We start from the raw sequence: 20,110 nt of genomic DNA, 5'->3' as shown, positions 1-20,110 counted from the left end.
GATACATTTTGATTTATGTGAGTAAATATGTTAGGTCACTTTGAAAATTTAGTAATGAAGTCAAACCTTTTAAATTTAGCTTTTAACTTAATATTTTTATTTAACCATTCTTAACATCATAATTAATAAAAAGATTATACTATATACTTTTTATATACAAAGTAGTGATATCTGTGCTATTAAAATTTAATTGGGTTGTCAATCTGGAAAAATATCTAAAGAGGTTCAGGGATAGGAGAGAGATGCCAATAATGAAACAAAAATGGGTGAGAAATCTGTTGTAGACCCATGAAGAGAGTGCACAATGAAAGCAAAAACAGAAGTAGAAACTGAACAGAGAGTGAGAAGTAGAAAGTGAAGAGAAGAGAAGGCATTCAGAAAAAGGAAAGTAGCGCGTCCCCTATTTAAGGCACTTGAGCAGAGCAAGGTCTTCAGAGAACCTAGAGGCCGAGGCTCTGATCAGCCACCTCAGCCAGGCCAGCAGCATCTGCAAGATCCCCCATGGCCTTGCCCTTCTCTTCGCTGCTGGCCCTGCTGGTGCTCAGCTCCAAGTCCCTCTGCTCTCTGGGCTGTGATCTGCCTCAGACCCACAGCCTCAGTGACGGGAGGTCCTCCATGCTCCTGGGACAAATGAGGAGAGTCTCCCCTCTCTCCTGCTTGCAGGACAGACATGACTTTCAGTGCCCCCTGGAGGAGTTGGGTGGACACCAGGCCCAGAGGGCACAGGCCATCTCTGTGCTCCACGAGATGACCCAGCAGCTCCTCAACCTGTTCAGCACCAAGGAGGCGTCTGCTGCCTGGGACAAGGCCCTCCTGGACAGACTCTGCACTGGACTCTTCGAGCAGCAGAGTGACCTGGAGGTCTGCATGATGCAGGGAGCGGGGGAGGAGGAGACGCCCCTGAAGCATGAGGACTCCGCATGGGCTGTGAGGAAATACTTCCAAGGAATTGCTGTCTATCTGGCAGAGAAGCAATACAGCCCTTGTGCCTGGGAGGTTGTCAGAGCGGAAGCCAGGAGAGCCGTCTCTTTATCAAGAATCTGGCAAGAAAGAATTTGGAGCAAGGAATGAGACTGGGTCCAAAATGGAAATGATTTCTGTTGACTGTACACATATCACACACATCTAAGTTTTGCCAGTTCAGTCTCATTTTTACCACAATGATGGCATGAATTCAATCAACTTGTCAGGTTTTTCCTGACTACTAAATAATATTGTGTTCAGCTCTTCAGGTATTATTTACTTAGAGATGACCATGAAAACGGACATATTTATGTATTTAAATATTTATTTATTTAACTATTTATTTATTTAAATATTTATGAGATCTGTATTTTTTTATTCATATAAGATCATATGCTCTTTTACATTGTAGTTATTATAATAAATGTGTTATTTATAGTTCATCAATTTGTTATTAAGTTTCAATCATTAAACTTTTATTAGGGAAAACTTGAATTTGTTCTTTCTTTAAAAAGAAATTCTAAGCCTTATTGTGCAACCTGATTAAAGAATAGATGGTAGGGGTTCATTTACTCATAATGATTAGGTAAGTTATAAGTAAAAATTGACTCTCTAAACCAGACTGTAGTATTCCCTTCAGGGTATGGAACTGAATACTATAAATTATAGCTCTTGCTTTCTTGGGTTTTTGGTTTTTGCATGAAAAAAAGCTAAAACAAGTATCATGGTTAAACATTATGATGAGAAGAAAGATAAAACAAAAACAACCGTTCTACCAAAGGTGAACCAAGGCATGTCAGGAAATAAGAATGGAAGCAGACCTCTCCTCTCTGAGTTGACTGCTGGACATCTAATGGTGAATGTCTGCTCCCATTGGAATATATGAACCTGCAATTTACAAGGAATGCAGATGCTGAAGTTCACCTGCTGTTTGTTTTATTTCTAATGTAACTTCTTCTCATTCTATTTTGAGGGTATAAAAATTCTATGAAATATGATAGCTATTTTCTTATATTTTTGTAAAGATATCTATCAAAATATTGAACTTTTCTACCCTCTCTCAATAACTATCTGCCAAAACATAAAGGTACAAAAAGCCAGAATTTTGGGAAGTGTCTTGGAGAAAATGAAGAGCACTCACCCTGCACAGGGAACCATGTCTGATTTGCACAGGCAAAAGGGAGATAGCAGGAACTTCAGTCTCCTACATGCAAGTGAAAATGTCATGTTTATCTGTTAGCGCCTCTCACACTCACACTCATACTTTCCCCTGTTTCTTTCTAATTTTTCTTTACCAATTTCCTTTATCCTCATTTCATACCAGTTTTCTTTCTCTTCTTGTAGAAATTGACACTGCAGTCTTCCCATTCAGTGGACTGCTGATTCATGCAGTTGTTGTTTGGTTTTATTTTATTTTGTTAGTTTTGTTTGCCATCTATTTCCCCTTGAGAGTCATGAATTAAAAGGTAAAGTTGAATGAACGTTCTGTTGCTCAGACTGTCCTATGAAATGGCCGTTTTTTCTCATTTTTGGAAATGAGAGGGTGTCCTGTTACAGTGATGTAGCAGTAGCTGCAGCACAAAGGAAAGAGAAACAGATCTATCATACTCTGGGAGCTATTAGAAGATTTACAGGGGAAGACTGCCAATTGCTGGCAAGGGTGGACAAAAACGTGCCAAACCTGTGGCTTGCAAACTTGCTTTATTCAGAGCTAAATGGAGTCTCTGTCCTGGAAAGAACTGAAGTCAGCACTGGCAAAGTCTATCTGCTTAACTTTTTGTTTCATCGTGAGGAACAAAAGCTCGAGCCTCATCTGGGATTATCTGGGCAACTGACAGCTACGTGGTTGGGGAGAAACGTCAGAATGGGTCCCTTACCTCCAGCCTGTGCAGTCTCCGGAGTATCCTGACTCATCACTGCCCTGAGGGTCTGTAGGGCACACTGAGATGGGAGAGCCTGCACATCTGAGTGTGGAACTGTAAGGGGAAATGCACCTATTTAAAGGGCCATTCACTCTTTATGTGTGTACACACACACACACACACACACACACGTATGTAGTTGTTAGTTTCACAAACACCTTCTACTATCAAATCCTGGCTTTTGACTTCAGAATCAGGAGAAAATCCTATCACTTTGAATAGGGAATGAGTATGCACTGGTTCCACCTTGACTCAATAGCTGAGCAGACACATAAGTAATTGTTTTTAGAGAAGACGACCATTGCCAACTGACACCTATGGAATGTCCATCCAGTGGAATTGAGAGGTGTTGTGGCACGTTGTAACTGAAGAAGCTAATCGAGCAGTGTGTGAGAATTACTCAGGTGTGAATTGTTCAGTTGGCAGGGAAGAGATTCACTTTAGCAGATCTCTCAAATCTCTGGCTGAGGTTGGAGGCCTCGCCTTTAGATGGCTGCTGTTCTGTGATGTGGCACTGAGCTCTAATTTCCATGTCAAAGCATTTTGTTCTTCAGCTTTCTCTCCTCCTCCACCACCTGTGGGGAAAACAATTTAGGAGCAGTGCAACACGAACTTTTAAAAAATCTGGCTATCCAACATCTTTCAGATATGATCTGTTCCATTCTTTGGTTTCTGCTTGCTTTGAATATTTAAAAATTATATTTATATTATATTACTTATTGTTATATTATATGTAAAAGGTCTATGGATCTGTCTCCTACCCTCACTTGGCCCTGAAACTCTCTATAGTCATGTCTAGTTTCATATCTCAGAATTATTACCTGGTTATAGTCTACAGTATTGGGGAACTAGGAGGTAGGGCTGTAGGGAACAGGACAGGGGTTGAGGTGAGAGGGTGACTATAATTTTCCCACCACCATCTACATGCCTAGGTGCAGCCAAACTTTACCCCCTACTTCTGGCCTCCCAAGGCACATCCAGTGTACCTGAGGAAGGGTATGAGGGAGGCAGGGAGCAATGTCCTGATGTCCAGAAGGATGTGGTCAGTGATTGGGATGCAGATGGAGACTGTCACATTTTAGGAGCCCCAGGAGGAAGAGTGTAATGTTGGTCACATCCTTTGTACCTGCTGATTCCTAAATTGCAATGGTCAAGACCCAGTAATGTCCTGTCCAGCCTAGAAACACAGTAAATAGAGAGAGCCCTGTCCACTATGTCTGATGAGCTACTAAAAATCCAGAAGTATATTGGGATGCTGGCATCTCATTATGGGAGTGCCTGGGTTTGATGCCTGCACCAGTTCCTGATCCCAGCTTCCTGCTTTTACAGACCCTGGAAGACAGCAGGTGATACTGAAGTAGTTGAGTTCCTGCCACCCATATGGAGACCTGGACTGAGTTTCTGGATCCTGGCTTCAACGTGTCTCAGCTTCCAACCAATATAGACTGGAGAGTGGACTACTGGATGGGAGCTCTATATTTAGCAATCTGTTGTGTGAGTCAGTCTCTCTCTCTTTCTCTGAAGTTGATTTTGAAGACATCTGGTATCTCTTTTGTGCCTCCATTTAGACACCTCCATGTTCTAAATCCACTGGAGACTGCACCTTGTGACTTGTGACCAACCTTGTGACTCCCATTTATCAGAAAGCCGGGGTGCGTGATGTGAAGCATCAAGATGACAGAGCCAAAAGCAGCTTGAGAACCTGGAAGCAGAAAGATGTGTACAGCATGGATTGGGATAGCCCCAGATCCTCAGGGGACAGAAAGAGCAATACCAAAGCACAGCCTGAGTCAACTGATTGATCACATATCAGTCCTAACAGAGGGAGAGGATATTGAAGTGAAGCTGAGAGTACGGAGTTCTCCCATGGAGATGTGGCCAACTGCAGTGGCCCCAGCATGGCTGACATTGACCTCATAACAGTCTGTAGAGTACTAGAAGAGAAGTGGGTTGTTCGAATGCCTGCTACAAACTTGAATTTCCTCTCTAGGACCCAATCAATGCAAGAAAAAGTATTGGCAGGGCCAATGCAATTCAAAGAATCTCTTAAATTTCAGTCATTATGTAGCCTCTAAAAACAGAGAAAAAATACAAAACAACATTTGAACAGAAGGGACACAGGCATGTATATGAATTTATTTAGCAGTTCATGGGGCAGAGCCTACCCAGCAGGACAGGTGTTAGTAACACCCGTTTTGGAAACAAAAACAAGAGAAGAAACTGTTCACTGGTTTCTCTGAGTAGACAAGATGAAGTTCTGTAGCTTGGGGGTGACTTGTCATCTGGCAATGGGACAGCAGCTGAACTGGAGAGGCTCCTCCTGTGGGGTCAGTGAGGATTTGAAGGAGAAATCAGAGCTCAAAAAGCTGGACTCCAGATAGAGTGGAAGAATTTGGGTGCTTTTTGTTTATTCTTAAATTCACAATAAAACCGGGGAGTCAAAAAATAGACTTCCAAGGATTTGCAGCTTATGGGTTCACCAAGTTGTTCTATTATAGTTCATTGGAGAAATCATTAAACAAAAAAAAGCTTCTTTGAAATAACAGAAAAGTCTATTTTTTAAAAAACAACTTAAAGTATTTTGTCTACTTTGCTTAGAACATAAAATTGGTCACACCAACTCACAACAAAACAATGGATCACAATCCTCTGAAACTGAGACTACCTTGTCACTTACCCTCCCTGCTCTACAGATGTCATGCCATGGTCTCTCATTGGTTCACAGATTCCATGTTCATATCCATGAGAGAACTTCAAAAAGTTTATGGAGAAATGGAATTTAAAAATATACTTATTCTGGGCCGGCGCCGCGGCTCACTAGGCTAATCCTCCGCCTAGCGGCGCCGGCACACCGGGTTCTAGTCCCGGTCGGGGCGCCGGATTCTGTCCCGGTTGCCCCTCTTCCAGGCCAGCCCTCTGCTGTGGCCCGGGAGTGCAGTGGAGGATGACCCAGGTGCTTGGGCCCTGCATCCCATGGGAGACCAGGAAAAGCACCTGGCTCCTGGCTCCTGCCATCGGATCAGCACGGTGCGCCGGCCGCATCGCGCTGGCCGCGGCGGCCATTGGAGGGTGAACCAACGGCAAAGGAAGACCTTTCTCTCTGTCTCTCTCTCTCTCACTGTCCACTCTGCCTGTCAAAAAATATATATATATATATATATATATATACTTATTCTGATGAAAAAATGTTTGTAATTTGTGCAGGTTTTTTGATGCACATTTTTCATGCACTTTTTAAAAATATTTACTTATTTATTTGAGATTCAGAGTTACAGACAGAGAGGGAGGGACAGAGAGAGATCTTCCATCCACTGGTTCATGCCCCAAATGGCTGCAGCAGCTGGAGCTGAGTTGATCCAAAGCCAGGAACTTTCTCTGGATCTCCCACACAGGTACAGGGGTCCAAGCACTTGGGTCATTTTCCATTGTTTTTCCAAGCCATTAGCATAGGGGAAGCAGATTGGAAGCAGAGCAGCCGGGACTTGAATCAGCATCCATATGGGGTTTTGGTGCTACAGGTGGAGGCTTGACCCACTATGCCAGAGCACTGGCCCCTTTCATGCGCTTTTTGAAGACCTTTAATATACACATATTTTAAAACTTTTTGTACCCCCAAAAATCTTTTATTCTATTTTCCTTGAAAATTTTGATATTCCTATATATTCTTTTCTTCTTTAAATGAGTCTTTCCAGACAAGACATTATCTGAAATATCTTTAAGGTTTTGATCTTAGATTCTTGGCCTATTCTTTCAGATTTATATTTCTCTACAACAAGTTATACAAACAGCGTAACCCAAGTAGCAGTGATGCAAGGATTGAGTCAATGTTTTCAAGGATTTTATAAAAATGGAGGATTCATAATTAGCATACAATGAATTTTTCTATATTGGTATCATCAGTATTATTTTTATTGAGATTAAGAGCAGAATCTCCTAGGATCATCCAATTCCTTCTTTTTTAATTCTAGGTTTCTCAAGACAGTCTTTTCATTGTCTGGGAGGATTATTAACCAGGCAGAGTGCTCAAAAAGGTTAATATCCACTGTTCTCCTGGAGGGGGTTAGTGATCTAGTGAAGGGGACTTGTTTTCAGTCTCTTGAGAGAGAGCTGGTGTGACTCCTCCTTTCTCTCCGCAGAGCTCACCACAGATGGGTTGAACAGGAGAAACAGGTGACAGCTGAGGGCAGTTCACTGACCTAGGAGGGGCTCATCTTGGAGTTTCTGCAGAAGCAGCCACTTTCCCGCCTTTGTACCTTCAGCAATGGCCTCAGTTCTTTCTTTCTGTCATGTCCCTGGCCCCCTTGTGGCAGTTCTGAATTTTGCTAATTTTCACTTTGTCCTTGCGTCATCATAGATCACTTCCCTTATTTCATTTTCATGACTATCAGAGTTGCATTTGCTTTCTTTTTGCTCACAAACAACTAAAGTCTGTTTTCTAGGGAAGCTAAAATGAGAAACAAAGAATCTGAAGCAAAGAAAATTAAAGAGGAAAATGGAGTAACCCCTTTTTCTTTCTTTTCATTCCCTTTGCTTGTATTAACATCAGGATGAAACATATGACAGTACAGAAATAAGAAGAGAAACTTTGCTCAGGGAACCACTAGGCAGAGAAGTTACAAAATTTAAAATGAAAAGAACAAAATAAAACAAAACACAGGGACATGCATTTAGCATACTAGTTAAAATGTCAATTAAGATGCTTGGATCCCATATCAGGCCCTTGGGTTCAAGTCCCAGGTCCGCTTCGGAATCCAGCTTCCTGCTAACACACACCTTAGAAGAGGCAGTGGTGGTGGTTCAAGTAGTTGGGTACATGCTCCCCAACATGGGAAACCTGGATTATGTTCCCTGCTCCGACTTTCCCCAGTCTCAACTATTGTGCACATTTGAGGAGTAAATCGGCAGATGGGAGATCAAAAACTCTCCTCTCTCAAATAAATAAAAGTAACTAAACTAAATTGTTTTAAAAAGTCACAAATAAGCAAAGAAAGCATGCAGTTTCTCCCTAACTAATTGGGTGCCCCAGTTCTCTGCATGCTGAAAGAACAAAGCAGCCCAACTGAGTCACACCCACTGGAGGGGCAGCAGAAGGTCCCTAGTTTCTCCAATATGAGCTTCTAATGAGAGAAAGCCCCCTCCTTGAAACCGGTATACTCAGCTCAGAAATTCTGAGCATAGCAAAAGTTCAGTAGTTTAGCAAAAGAGTCAAAAAAATAAAAGCTGTATGACAGAATAAAAATTCCTTGGCTATGGAAGTTGAAATTATGGTAATTGGATAATCCCTTCACACGTCATTGCTATCAGAAGCTGTGCCTGCCGATGCTTTTTGATAGTGGGAGATGTCAGTGAGGAAAGATAGAGGATGCTGCCGAGGTGCAGGGTCTTCACACACTCTATAGAGGCAAGGGCGGGGATTCTGCAGGAGTTCTCAAGTCATCAGGATGTGGTGGGGATGCTCTCAAGGACTCAGAGCAGTTGGAGTTGAGGACACTGTCACTCCAGCAGAGAGGCTGTTACCAAGTGTGACAATCACCTCCTCAGGGAGGCAGTGCTGGAGCAATGACATTATCACGGAACTGGAGTCTCCACACCACATGCACCTTGAAGAACCAGGATTTCTGCCAGGGGTCTTGGCCCAGCCTGCCAAGAACCACAGATCTGCTGTCAGAAAATAACAGCAAGAGAAAGATAATGTCTACAGTGACCCTAACCTGTGGTCACTGTAAAATATAAACACATGGACCAGAGTTAGTGTTCTTAGAGGAAGATACACAATAGAAATGCTCATTCCTTGAAAATCATCAGCATCTTCAATAGAAAACAAAACCAGGTGCACAAAACTGCATTCTTTCTTTTTGCAAGGGCTGGAGTGGTGGTGGGAAGGCTAGGCCTCCACCTGCAATGCCAGCATCCCATGTGGGTGCCAGTTCAACTCTCAGCTGCTCCACTTCCGATCCAGCTCTCTGCTGTGGCCTGGAAAGCAGTAGAAGATGGCCCAAGTCCTTGGGCCCCTGAACCCATGTGGAGACCCGGAAGAAGCTCCTGGCTCTGGCTTTGGCCAGGCCCAGACCAGGTCATTGTGGCTATTTGGGGGGCAAACCAGCAGATGGAAGATTCTTCTCTCTCTGTCTCTCTCTCTGCCTTTCAAATATCAATAAATAAATCTTTTATACAAAGAGTTTATTTGCCACAGATGGAAGAAGAAATAGATTAACAAACATAGAAACCTGTAAGTCCAAGGGAATCTAACTTCCTATTGTTAGTACTGAGGGTGAACATGGGACCTGGGCTCAGCACTAATGATTTCTTCCTGGAACAGAGAATAATATTTAATGAAAAATGTGTCTACATGTGTAATTATCTGCACATGTATATGCAATACTGACTTCAGGACAAAAAATTTCTCATTTAATTGAGACATGGCTTTTTTTATTGACACATTTGAAATTTTTGAGGAAAATTAATCATCTACTTCAAAAATGAATGGTTTAGCCTGATGGCATCATGTTAGGCAATTGGAGAATACACAAATAAAAACCAAAAAGGGAAGTAAAAGTGTACAGGAATGCAGAAAATGAAAACTCTGCATGCACCCCATATAAAGCCCTGCACAGACAGAATGCCTTCAGAGAACCTAGAGTCCAAGGTTCACCCAGACCCCAGCCCAGCCAGGACAGCAGCAGCCTCATTTCCCCATGGCCCAGCTACTCCCTCTGCTGACGGCCCTGGTGCTGTGCAGCTATGGCCCTGTTGGATCTCTGGGCTGTGACCTGCCTCACAACTCTGTCCCGCTGAGCAGGAAGACCTTGGTGCTTCTGGACCAGATGAGGAGGGTCTCCCCTGTCTTGTGTCTCAAGGACAGAAGAGACTTCCAGTTCCCGCGGGAGGTGGTGAACGGCAGCCAGTTCCAGAAGAACCAGACCGTGTCTGTCCTGCACGAGATGCTGCAGCAGCTCTTCAACCTCCTCCACACAGCGCGCTCCTCTGCTGCCTGGAACAACACCCTCCTGGAGGAACTGCACACTGCCCTTCATCAGCAGCTGCAAGGCCTGGAGACCTGCTTGGTACAGGCCATGGGAGAGGAAGACTCTGTCCTGACGGCTGACAGCCCAACACTGATGCTGAAGAGGTACTTCCAGAGAATCCGTCTCTACCTGGACGAGAAGAAACACAGTGGCTGTGCCTGGGAACTCGTCAGAATGGAGATCAGGAGAGCCTTCTCCTCAACAGCAGACTTGCAGGAAAGCTTAAGAAGCAAGGATGGAGACCTGGCGTCATCCTGAGATGGTTCTCGTTGATTAGTCTGCCACATCCCACTTGCACTTGGTCATTTCTAAAGACTCTTCTTTATGCTGTAGTTGAAGAACTCTAATAATTAATTCCTCAAATACTTTATTCATTTATTAAGGGTGCATGGGTTACAAAAAAGTTCAATTCCAGGGGTATCAAAATCTCTAAGAGATGACAGTGTTGAAGTTATTCATTTTTTGTCTTTTATTTATTTATATTTATTTATTGTTGCATCTTATAAAGTTTTCAATATTTACAGATTTTATAACAGATATTCATTTTGCTTTCTAGATAAATTTATTATTCATATTTATTTTTTCAATTTATTGTTTTGTTTAATAAATTCTTATCAAAGAAAACTTCTGGATTTTTTTTCTAGAAACAATCTAAATCTGGTTTTCTAAACCAAATTTAAGAATGTGTGGTAATATTTATTTACTTATTTATTCATTTCATTCACATAATATATACAAGTCTATGGTCAAAGTGGCAGATTATAGAATTGCCATCAAGAAACACAGGTGGCCGCGCCGCAGCTCAATAGGCTAATCCTCCACCTGTGGCGCCGGCACACGGGGTTCTAGGCCTGGTCAGGGCGCCGGATTCTGATCTGGTTGCCCCTCTTCCAGTCCAGCTCTCTGCTGTGGCCTGGGAGTGCAGTGGAGGATGGCCCAAGTGTTTGGGCCCTGCACCCACATGGGAGACCAGGAAAAGCACCTGGCTCCTGGCTTCGGATCGGCTTAGTGCGCTGGCCGCAGAGCACTGGCCGCGGCGGCCTTGTGGGGTGAACCAACGGCAAAGGAAGACCTTTCTCTCTCTCTCTCTCACTGTCCACTCTGCCTGTCAAAAAAGAAATAAAGAAAGAAAGAAAGAAAGAAAGAAAGAAAGAAAGAAAGAACGAACAGGTGAATAAAGTGAACATGGTTCTTATTGTATTGAAAAAAATTATCACTTGGAAAGAAACAAAAGATGTTCTAGTATTTACTTAACTTCATTTACATGAAGTATTACAGAGAAAAGTAAAGGAAAAAGATGATTATACACTAAAAATTTTAGGCCAGAATGATGTTGGAAAAAACAAATAATAACCGACTCCATTCCAAGGTGCCTGGAAGGCATAAAAATGCAGAAAGTCTTACTGAAAGTTGTATATAGAAGTATGGTTCTTGAATTATCAACCACTTCCCTGAGTGAAGGTGTAAATGAGGTGGTAATAAGGACAACCTCTTACAACCAAAAGGAAGTAATCATGTGTCTCAGGAATTGTATCCACTTTTTCCTCCTGACCTGAGCCAGTCTCCAAATCGCACCAAGCCCAGAGAGGAGCTTCTCCAGAGGGTCTCCTTGGAAGCAACAGGTGAGCCGTTCATGCTGATCAGGTTGAGGATTTTCCACAGCACCTCAACGAGGGCAACAGTGGCCCCATCCTCCTGGAACTGGATCCATGCAGCTTTCCCTGGGAAACCTGACTTTATTCTTGTCCCTCAAAGAGGGAGAAAGAAATAGTTTCTGCATTTGTTCAGAAGCATGAAGCTTGCTTGTTTTTTGTTGTTGTTTGTTTTAATATTTATTTATTTGAAAGTGTGAGTTACACAGAGAGAGGAGAGGCAGAGAGAGAGAGAGAGAGAGAGAGAGAGAGGTCTTCCATCTGATGGTTCACTCCTCAATTGGCTGCAACAGCCGGAACTGCGACGATCCGATGCCAGGAGCCAGGAGCTTCTTACGGGTCTCCCACGCAGGTGCAGAGGCCCAAGGAATTGGGCCATCTTCTACTGCTTTCCCAGGCCATAGCAGAGAGCTGGATCAGAAGTGGAGCAGCCAGGTCTTGAACCAGCGCCCATACGGTGGGATGCCAGCGCTTCAGGCCAGGGCGTTAACCCACTGCACCACAGCGCCGGCCCCATGAAGCTTGCTTGTTATTCAGACCTTTACTGTAAGGCAATCCACAGTCATGAAAACAGGAAGGGATGCCAAAGAACATCACCAGTGCTATGGGTAAAGACATGGGGAAGGCCACTAAAATATTTGGATGCTTTTAGTCTATCTAGGAGCAGAATGTGTGCTTCCTGGCCCTCGGGTTCTCTGAAGTATGTGTGTGTGTGTTTGTGTGCATGCTTTAAGATTTCTTTCTTGAAAAGCAGAGTTACAGAGAAAGAGGGGGAGAGAGAGAAAGAATCTTTGATCTACTGGTTCACTCCCCAAATGGTCCCAATGGTCAGGGCTAGGCCAGATTGAATCAAAGGGCCAGGAAGTTCTTCTAGGTCTCCCACATGAGTGCAGAGGTCCAAATACTTGGTCCATCTTTTGCTGCTGTTCCAGGCACATTAGCTGAGAGTGGGATCAGAAATGGAGTAACGGGATTCAAACATGGGATGCCAGCATCAACAGGCAGCAGCTTTACCTGCTATACCACAATGCCATGGCCCCTCACTTGTGTTTTCATATCAGAAACACAATAGATATCATATTCTAGAAGTTCTGGACCTAAGACAAGGGGCCAGGATTTTAATAGAGTTGACTGTCTCTTTCCATTGTTTTCTTACTAGGTGTCAATAATGACTCTTCCGGTTGTAGCCGATATTTCTAGTGGAAATACTAGTTGTTTACAGGTGCAGTGGGTGGGGGGATTCATATTCTGTTGACATTATTTCATCCTATTCACATCCATTTCAGCTCACAACCTGTCACATCTGTAGTAATAGACTTTATTCTGAATTGACAGACTAACTTGGCCAATATGCCCAGAATCACATGTCCTGACCTCTCACTGGCCTTGACACTCACACTTTGAGCAGAGTATAGGATACTTCAGTTAAAAAAAAAATCGTTTGCTGAGCACTTATAAGTGTCCCCAAATCAATCCTTCCCCCTCTTTCTTCCTCTTGCCCAGGCACTATCCCAAATTATATGGGATGGATGTGAATGACAGACTCATAAGAAGTGAATTTCATTCCTTTTACCCCAGATATGGTTGTAAGAGGTACCAGAGAAGGAACCAGTCTATCTGAAAGGGAACAAATGGAATGGATATGCCTAGGACATTGTCAGAGTGAACTTTTTTTTTTTTTTGACAGGCAGAGTGGATAGTGAGAGAGAGAGAGACAGAGAGACAGAGTGAACTTTAAGAGCCAATTTATTCATAAATAAACTTGCTTTTAAAAATAGAAAAAAAATAGAGATGGCCTTGTGTTTAGGTGGTGATATTTTAGATATTACACTATAGGTATGCTCCATTAATTTTTATATCTTTGTCTCTCCCTCTCTTTGTAACTCTTTCAAATAAATATATGAATCTTAAAAAAGAGATAGCGAATCATCAGAAGTGAAAAGAGACTTAAAAATCATAACAGAAAGCTAGAATGCAATGCTTATAAACCCACCAGTAACTCAAAATAGAGAGTTTTGCTTTGAACTTCCATTCTGCTTAGACACATGCTCATGCTGAGTCCGCCACATAGTCTCTGTGGGCCTTGATTTTCTAACAAATGAAATGGGCCCAAAATGTTGCTTGATTGTTGTGTTCATCAGGGGACACATGCATTTTTAGAGCACTTGCACTCTCTAGAGTATCTGTCAATGATTCAGGATTTCAAATATTGTAGATATTCTCCTATTTTTCTTCACTGTTTTTTGAGGACATGAATCGTCTTTCTATAAAATTCTTAGGAATGAAGTCCTGCTGTTTCAATAACTGAGCCCCAGTGGAGGCAGCCTGAAAACCCAGAATTCTGTCATGAATTTTAGAGAGGCTGAAATATTGTCGCTCCTCATTTCCATGCTGTGTCCAGTTTACAGTCAGTCAGGACACGGTGGCTCATATAAATATCTGAGAGACAGAATGCTCAGCTAGATGAAGTGCAGAAGAGAGGCAACGTGTGGTCCCTATTCTGGCACCTGACACATTCTCTTCCTCGCTCTCAGTTTTTCAGGATCCAACCCTACATCATCACAATTTCCCTCCTCTCCGAGGTAGAATTATCTGTGGAACGGACCCTTGTCACTCCTTTTACCTTATTGCCCATTCACACACAGCTGCTCTCTGTGCTGCTGTGGTTTCAGCTTACTGGCTCCCCTAGAGAGTTGAACACCATAAGCAGAAAGCAGCAGTTTAACAAAAGTTCTGGGCTTAGCAAAAACGTCTGCAGGAGAGACTCTCCTAACTTCCGGTGCATATGATGTAACAGTCGCTGCAGCTAAGGGAAACAGAAAGCAGGGTTGGGTTTCTGTGTGGGCCACTGACATCATCTCAGGGAAACACAGTGCCCTGGAGCCACATGTGACAAAGGCAGCAACCAAGAGTGAAGTGTAGGATTCTGAGCTATGCGGAAATCCTACGTCTGTCTGGAAATTTTCTCTTCATGTAGGGAAAAGGGTAGTTCTTGGAAAGAACTGAGTCCCATGCTTTAGTGGGCCTCTTTTCTTTGCCTTTCATCTGTTGTAATAAAAGACCTGGTTTTGATCAGGGCATGGACTCTGTGAGACTTGAGAGCTGTAGAAACAGAGAAACACGCGCTCCCTGCCTGCTTCCACTGTGCAGACCACAACTCCCCCAGTGTCACCCCTTCCATGTTCTGTGGGATGCCAGGGGAAGGGAGAGCTGCCAGTCTGAGCACGCAGCTCAGTGCTAACCAGAGAAGGCTCATGCCCATTGTGCGTTAACTTCTTTAGGACAATCTTAATTCCAAAGAGTCACTTCTAATATGAGATGGCAAATATGAACTGATAGACAAATACCCTCACTGTCAATTTCCATCATGTTGTCAATACCTTTTCTACTGAAGTATCAAACTCTGCCTAGGTAGCAAAAGACAGAAAAGTCCCAGGAAATCTAAGGACCGTAGATGAATGGATGACCAGAATCATTGTTTTCTGACAGCCAAGGAGGCTAGTTTTTCAAACGTATCCATTTTCAAGTACTTTTTGAACCACTTCTCTGGACAGCACCACCCTTTGTTGTGGTCTCTCCCTAGGCAGAGTGAGAATCGTCAAGGTCACATGGAGGGCCTGCCCCCCCAGAGGAGCCTCTTGAACCTTGTCCTTCAGTTTTACACTGGACACATGGATTTGCTGCTCTCATGCTTGGGGTTGACCAGGGCCTTCTGTAAATCTCCACAGATTTTGGCTGTTGCCTTGTGACCTGGGTGGAGGAATTGAGGAGAAGGACAGTGCTTGGAAATGCTAGGCTTCCTCGCCTGTGTTGCTCATGGTTTCCCAGGGAAACAAATCCTGCAGAATGCGTTACCCCAGGACAGGTAGCTCCTGCAGTGGCAGATTTAACAAGCTCCACCAATGGAGGTTCATATGTATCATTGGTGATGTGTTATGTAGTCGTGCCTGTGACGGCTGCATCTGTCCTGAACTCGCACAGGCTTTTCTCCTTGTCATAGTTTCTTAGACAATGCATTATAACAACATTTTGAAAAAGATTGATTTATTTATTTGAAAGGCAGAGTTACAGAGAGGGAGGGAAGTAGGGAGGGAGGAAGGGAGGGAGGGAGAGAGAGAAAGAGAGAGAGAGAGAGAGAGAGAGAGAGAATGAATGAATCTTCCATCCTGGCATCAAACCCCCATGAATTCTGAGGCATGACTATGTATAAACAGACAGGAATCCATTTTAAGGATTTGGTTCATAGTGAAAGCTTGTCAAATCCAATCTCTGCAGAGTGGCCAGGCTAGCTGAAGTTTCAGGGCAGAGCTATAATTTGGATCCCAAGTCTGTCAAGTGTCATAATCCCCACCTCCTCCTGGGGTTTCTGGTCTTTTTCCACTGAAATCTGAAAATGATTGGATGAGGCCCACCCACATTATAGGTGATCATTTCTTATACTCAAAGTCTACTGATTATAGTTCAGTCTCAACTCAAGCTATAAAAAAACTATACTAATGATTAGCAAAATATCTGGGTAATGTGGCTTAGTTAAATCAACACAAAATTAATTATCAAGTTGCCCTCTCCCTTCAGTTGATGTCTAGCACTTTTCAGTTCTTGTTTCTCTTCCAACCTTTGGTGGCTGCTTTTCTGTTTTCTATGGCTTACCTAATTTTTCTTATTTTCTTTTGTCTTCTTAGTGAGTAAATCCTGCGATCTGGCTTCACTCCATCACCTTTCCAGTAAAGTCTATGTTGTTCTACTCTGTTTTATAAGGAAAAATTGGAAATCTACATGGGTTGAAAAATAACCATCATTTCTTTTTCGGTTACCTATTTTTCATAAGTCTTCTGTGGACTTCTCTATGTAAAAATATAATCTTCTGTCAATTCTCTGTTTCATCAGATTTTATTATTGTCTATGATACAAGGTCATATTTTACATTGATTTCTCCTTTATTTGCAGAGTGATTTTGCTAAGTCTAATCATTGAAAATCCTTTCCACTATATTAACATAGACATATCTTTTATCCTCAGTGAAATTATTAAAAATGCAATTTCAGATGCTATGTGATTTAATAATCTGGTTACCGGAAAACAGGTGTTTTCCTTAGTTTCTGCAAGGCACAGGGAGGCCCTGGCACAGGGAGGCAGGAGGGCCTCCCCGTGGGGAGCTGCAAGGGAAACAGAAGACCACCCACTTGAAGGCACAAGCTGTTTTACTGTAATAATAAATGTTTTACATGTAATTTGTCAGGTTTTTAGGTGTCTTTTGCTAGCAAATCCTGTTTCTTGACTTTATAATCAGGAAATAATTCTCACTATTACAGAAATAGCAATGGAGTTTACATCAGTCCACCTTAATCCAGTTGTTGAACACAGACCTAAGTAAAGGACTTTAGAGAAGACAATGATTGTCTACAGACACCTGGGTGGAATGAAGAGGTGTTAAGGTAAACTGTAGCACATTGCAATTGAAGAAGTGAATCAAGAAGCGTGGGTGTGTCTCACTCAGATAGCAAGGAGGAATCTCAATTTAGCAGATCTCTTTTTTTTAAAAAAAATATTTATTTGAAAGTCAGAGTTACACAGAGAGAGGAGTGGCAGAGAGTGGTCTTCCATCTGATGGTTCACTCCCCAGTTGGCTGCAATGGCCGAAGCTGCGCCAATCCAAAGCCAGGAGCTTCCACTGGATTTTTCACATGGGTACAGGGACCCAAGGACTTGGGCCATCTTCTACTGCTTTCCCAGGCCATAGCAGAGAGCTGGATCAGAAGTGGAGCAGCCAGGTCTCGAACCAGAGCCCATATTGGATACCGGTGTTTCAGGTCTAGGCATTAACCCACTACGCCACAGCTCTGGCCCCTAGCAGATCTCTTAATTGTGCCTCAGGTTACAAACCCAACCTTTAGGTTGCTACTCTCCATGGATCAGTGGGCTCTAATTCACATGTTAAAGGATTTTTATTACAAACTTGCCTTCTCTACTCCACCACTTCTTAAAGAACCATTTTCAAAGCAGAGCAACCTGGCTATAAATTGATTCACCTGGATTTTGTGATTGCCTAATATCTTCATGTATTATGATTCCTTGCTGTCTTTGCTCATTGCTTAACGTTTTTTAAAAAGCTTTATTTTATTTATTTGAAAGACAGAGTTACAAAGAGAGGTAGAGACAGAGAGAGAGAGGTCTTCCACCCACTGGTTCACTTCCCAGATGGCCGCAATGGCTGGAGCTGCTCTGACCCGAAGTCAGGAGCCAGGAGATTTTTCCAGGTCTCCCACGTGGGTACAGGGGCCCAAGGACTTGGACCATCTTCTACTACTTTCCCAGGCCATAACGGGGAGCTGGACTGGAAGAGGAGCAGCTGGGATTAGAACCAGCGCCCATATGGGATGCTGGCTCTTCAGGCCAGGTCTTTAACCCACTGTGCCACAGTGCCGGCCCCCATTGCTTACTTTTGAAATACCACTTTTATTATATTATTTTTACAGTAGACTTATATTGAATACAAAAGTTTACAATTTTGCACCATATTAACACTTTGTCATGAAAAATCTCTATAACCATGTCTTGTTTCCTATCCTATGGTTATTAAGTTCTTCTATATCCGGGAGCAATGGGGAACCTGACAGTAGGTATAGAGATACCAGGTCAAGGCGGAAAAGATTTTTAATCCTGCAAGCCCATGTCCTATAGCAGAGGCAGACTTTACTCCTGCCGCCTACAGCCCTACCAAGGTTCATCTATTCCACCTGAAGTTGGCATAGAAAAGAGGGGAGCACCACTCTGGTGCCTACAAAGAGGCTTGGCTTCATCATGCAGTCCCACCTAGTAAGATTTTTAACCTCAGAGCCAAAAACGTGAACATGGCTACATCTTGATCCTTCCTACCTCCTAATTCCTGAGCTGCAGTGATCAACACTCACTGATGTTCTGCTCAGTAGAGAAACATAATAAATTCTGGGAATCCTTTGGATTACACCTAATGAGTTGCTAAAGAATCCAGGAAGTTATATATGCCACTATTGAGGTTTCCATGTTTTAATTGCACTAGGAGACCGCAAAAGGCACATATCTTTCATTTGCTCAAGACCCCGGAGCACACATCTAAAAACATGAAGATATGAGTCAGCTCATATCACGAGAACTTGGAAGAACAGAGACACTTCTAGCATCAGTTGGATCAACCTCAGGTCCTAAGGAGATGGAGAAATTCCAGTGGGTAACATGGAGCAACTGCAAATAATTCTGACTCCTTGGGAGAGAACATTAAGTGCATATTGAGAAGGCTGAGCAACCACAGAGATATGGCCAGCATTGTTGTCCCAGCATGGGACACATGGATACAGCAGTAACATGCAGAGTATGGGAAAGGAAGAGGGTTTTCCTGTGCCAGCCTCAGAGCACAGGGAAAATCATTCATGGGATCAATGCATCATTGAGAATCTCTTCATTGTGAATATGATGCAACTTCCTGTTTAAAAATATGAAAGCAACACTTGAACAAAAGAGAGATAGACAAGCATCTGAGTTCATTCATCAACAATCAGGGTAGAGTCTTCTCTGCAGGACAGATAAGAGTTTTATTAACACCTGTATTGGCAGCTGACAATTTCTAATGGCAACAATGATTTTTGCAGCATTCATTTATTGCAATCATTGAATTGAAAAAAGAATATTGGTGGGCCAATACTTCTTCCAGTAGATACATTCTGTACTGGGTAGGCATTTTCATAACCCGGAACCCTTCCTGGAAATTATATTCCATGAAAGAAAGAAAATAAACCTATTTATTGCAAATGACAATCAATGGCTACTAATGCCAATAGCTGAAAATTACTGTTTAGCAGTAATGACAGTTATTCATGATCCTGGTGATGATGGAGTCATTAAAAATCAAACATACACACTTATATCCAAAAATCCTATTTCTTGCTTACAAATGGAAACTCTAATGAAGCCTATTGAAAGGCTTATAATGAGTTCCACTTGCTGTCATTTAGGATGAAACATTAGAACATCCTTTACCACATGCCACATGGTATGATTAAATTAAGTCCATTCTTAATCCACTAACATCAACCTGTTGACCATTAGCATAAGATTTTGAAATTTGGGTCTGGCGTTGTAACACAGTGGGTTAAGCTACTGTAATGCCAGCATACCATATAATCTCTGGTTCGAGTTCTGGCTGCTCCACTTCCCATCTAGCTTCCTGAAAATGCACCTGAGAAAGCAGCAAAAGACAACCCAAGTACCTGGACCCCTGCCACCCATGTGGGAGATCTGGAGGGAATTCCAGGCTTTGTCCCGGCTCACTCATTTGAGGAGTGAACCAGCGGAAAGGAGATCTCTGTCTCTCCCTCTTTCTCTGTAACTCTTCCCGTCAAATAGATTAATAAATATTTATTAGAAAAAGAGGACTTTGGGGTTTAAGAATTGGCATGAGCTAGGGAGCCATATTTTTTTCAAACCATAACATATATGCCACTATTTTTGCATGTACTTTTGCCTCCTTCAGATTGTTGAGTTCATTTATTGGTTTCAACAGTTTATATTGTCG

General features: G+C 42.7%; 2 protein-coding genes across 2 annotated transcripts; both read left to right on the top strand.

Annotated features, from left to right (window-relative positions):
* Nucleotides 1–472: 472 nt before the first annotated feature.
* On the top strand, nt 473–1,071 carry LOC100355669 (interferon alpha-10-like). Its single transcript, XM_002708064.3, has one exon. The coding sequence runs from the start codon at nt 502–504 to the stop codon at nt 1,069–1,071; it is 570 nt and encodes a 189-aa protein (XP_002708110.2). The 5' UTR covers nt 473–501.
* An 8,509-nt stretch (nt 1,072–9,580) lies between these two features.
* Nucleotides 9,581–10,168, top strand: LOC100355421 (interferon omega-1). Its single transcript, XM_002708063.2, has one exon. It carries the CDS (start codon nt 9,581–9,583, stop codon nt 10,166–10,168), a length of 588 nt encoding a protein of 195 aa, XP_002708109.2.
* The last annotated feature ends 9,942 nt before the right edge of the window (nt 10,169–20,110 follow it).

The sequence above is a fragment of the Oryctolagus cuniculus genome, chromosome 1 (genome assembly GCF_051225735.1).
Source record: "Oryctolagus cuniculus isolate XC-2025 breed Fujian yellow rabbit chromosome 1, ASM5122573v1, whole genome shotgun sequence".
Taxonomy (NCBI): domain Eukaryota; kingdom Metazoa; phylum Chordata; class Mammalia; order Lagomorpha; family Leporidae; genus Oryctolagus; species Oryctolagus cuniculus.
This window is presented reverse-complemented; position numbering and strand designations above follow the sequence as displayed.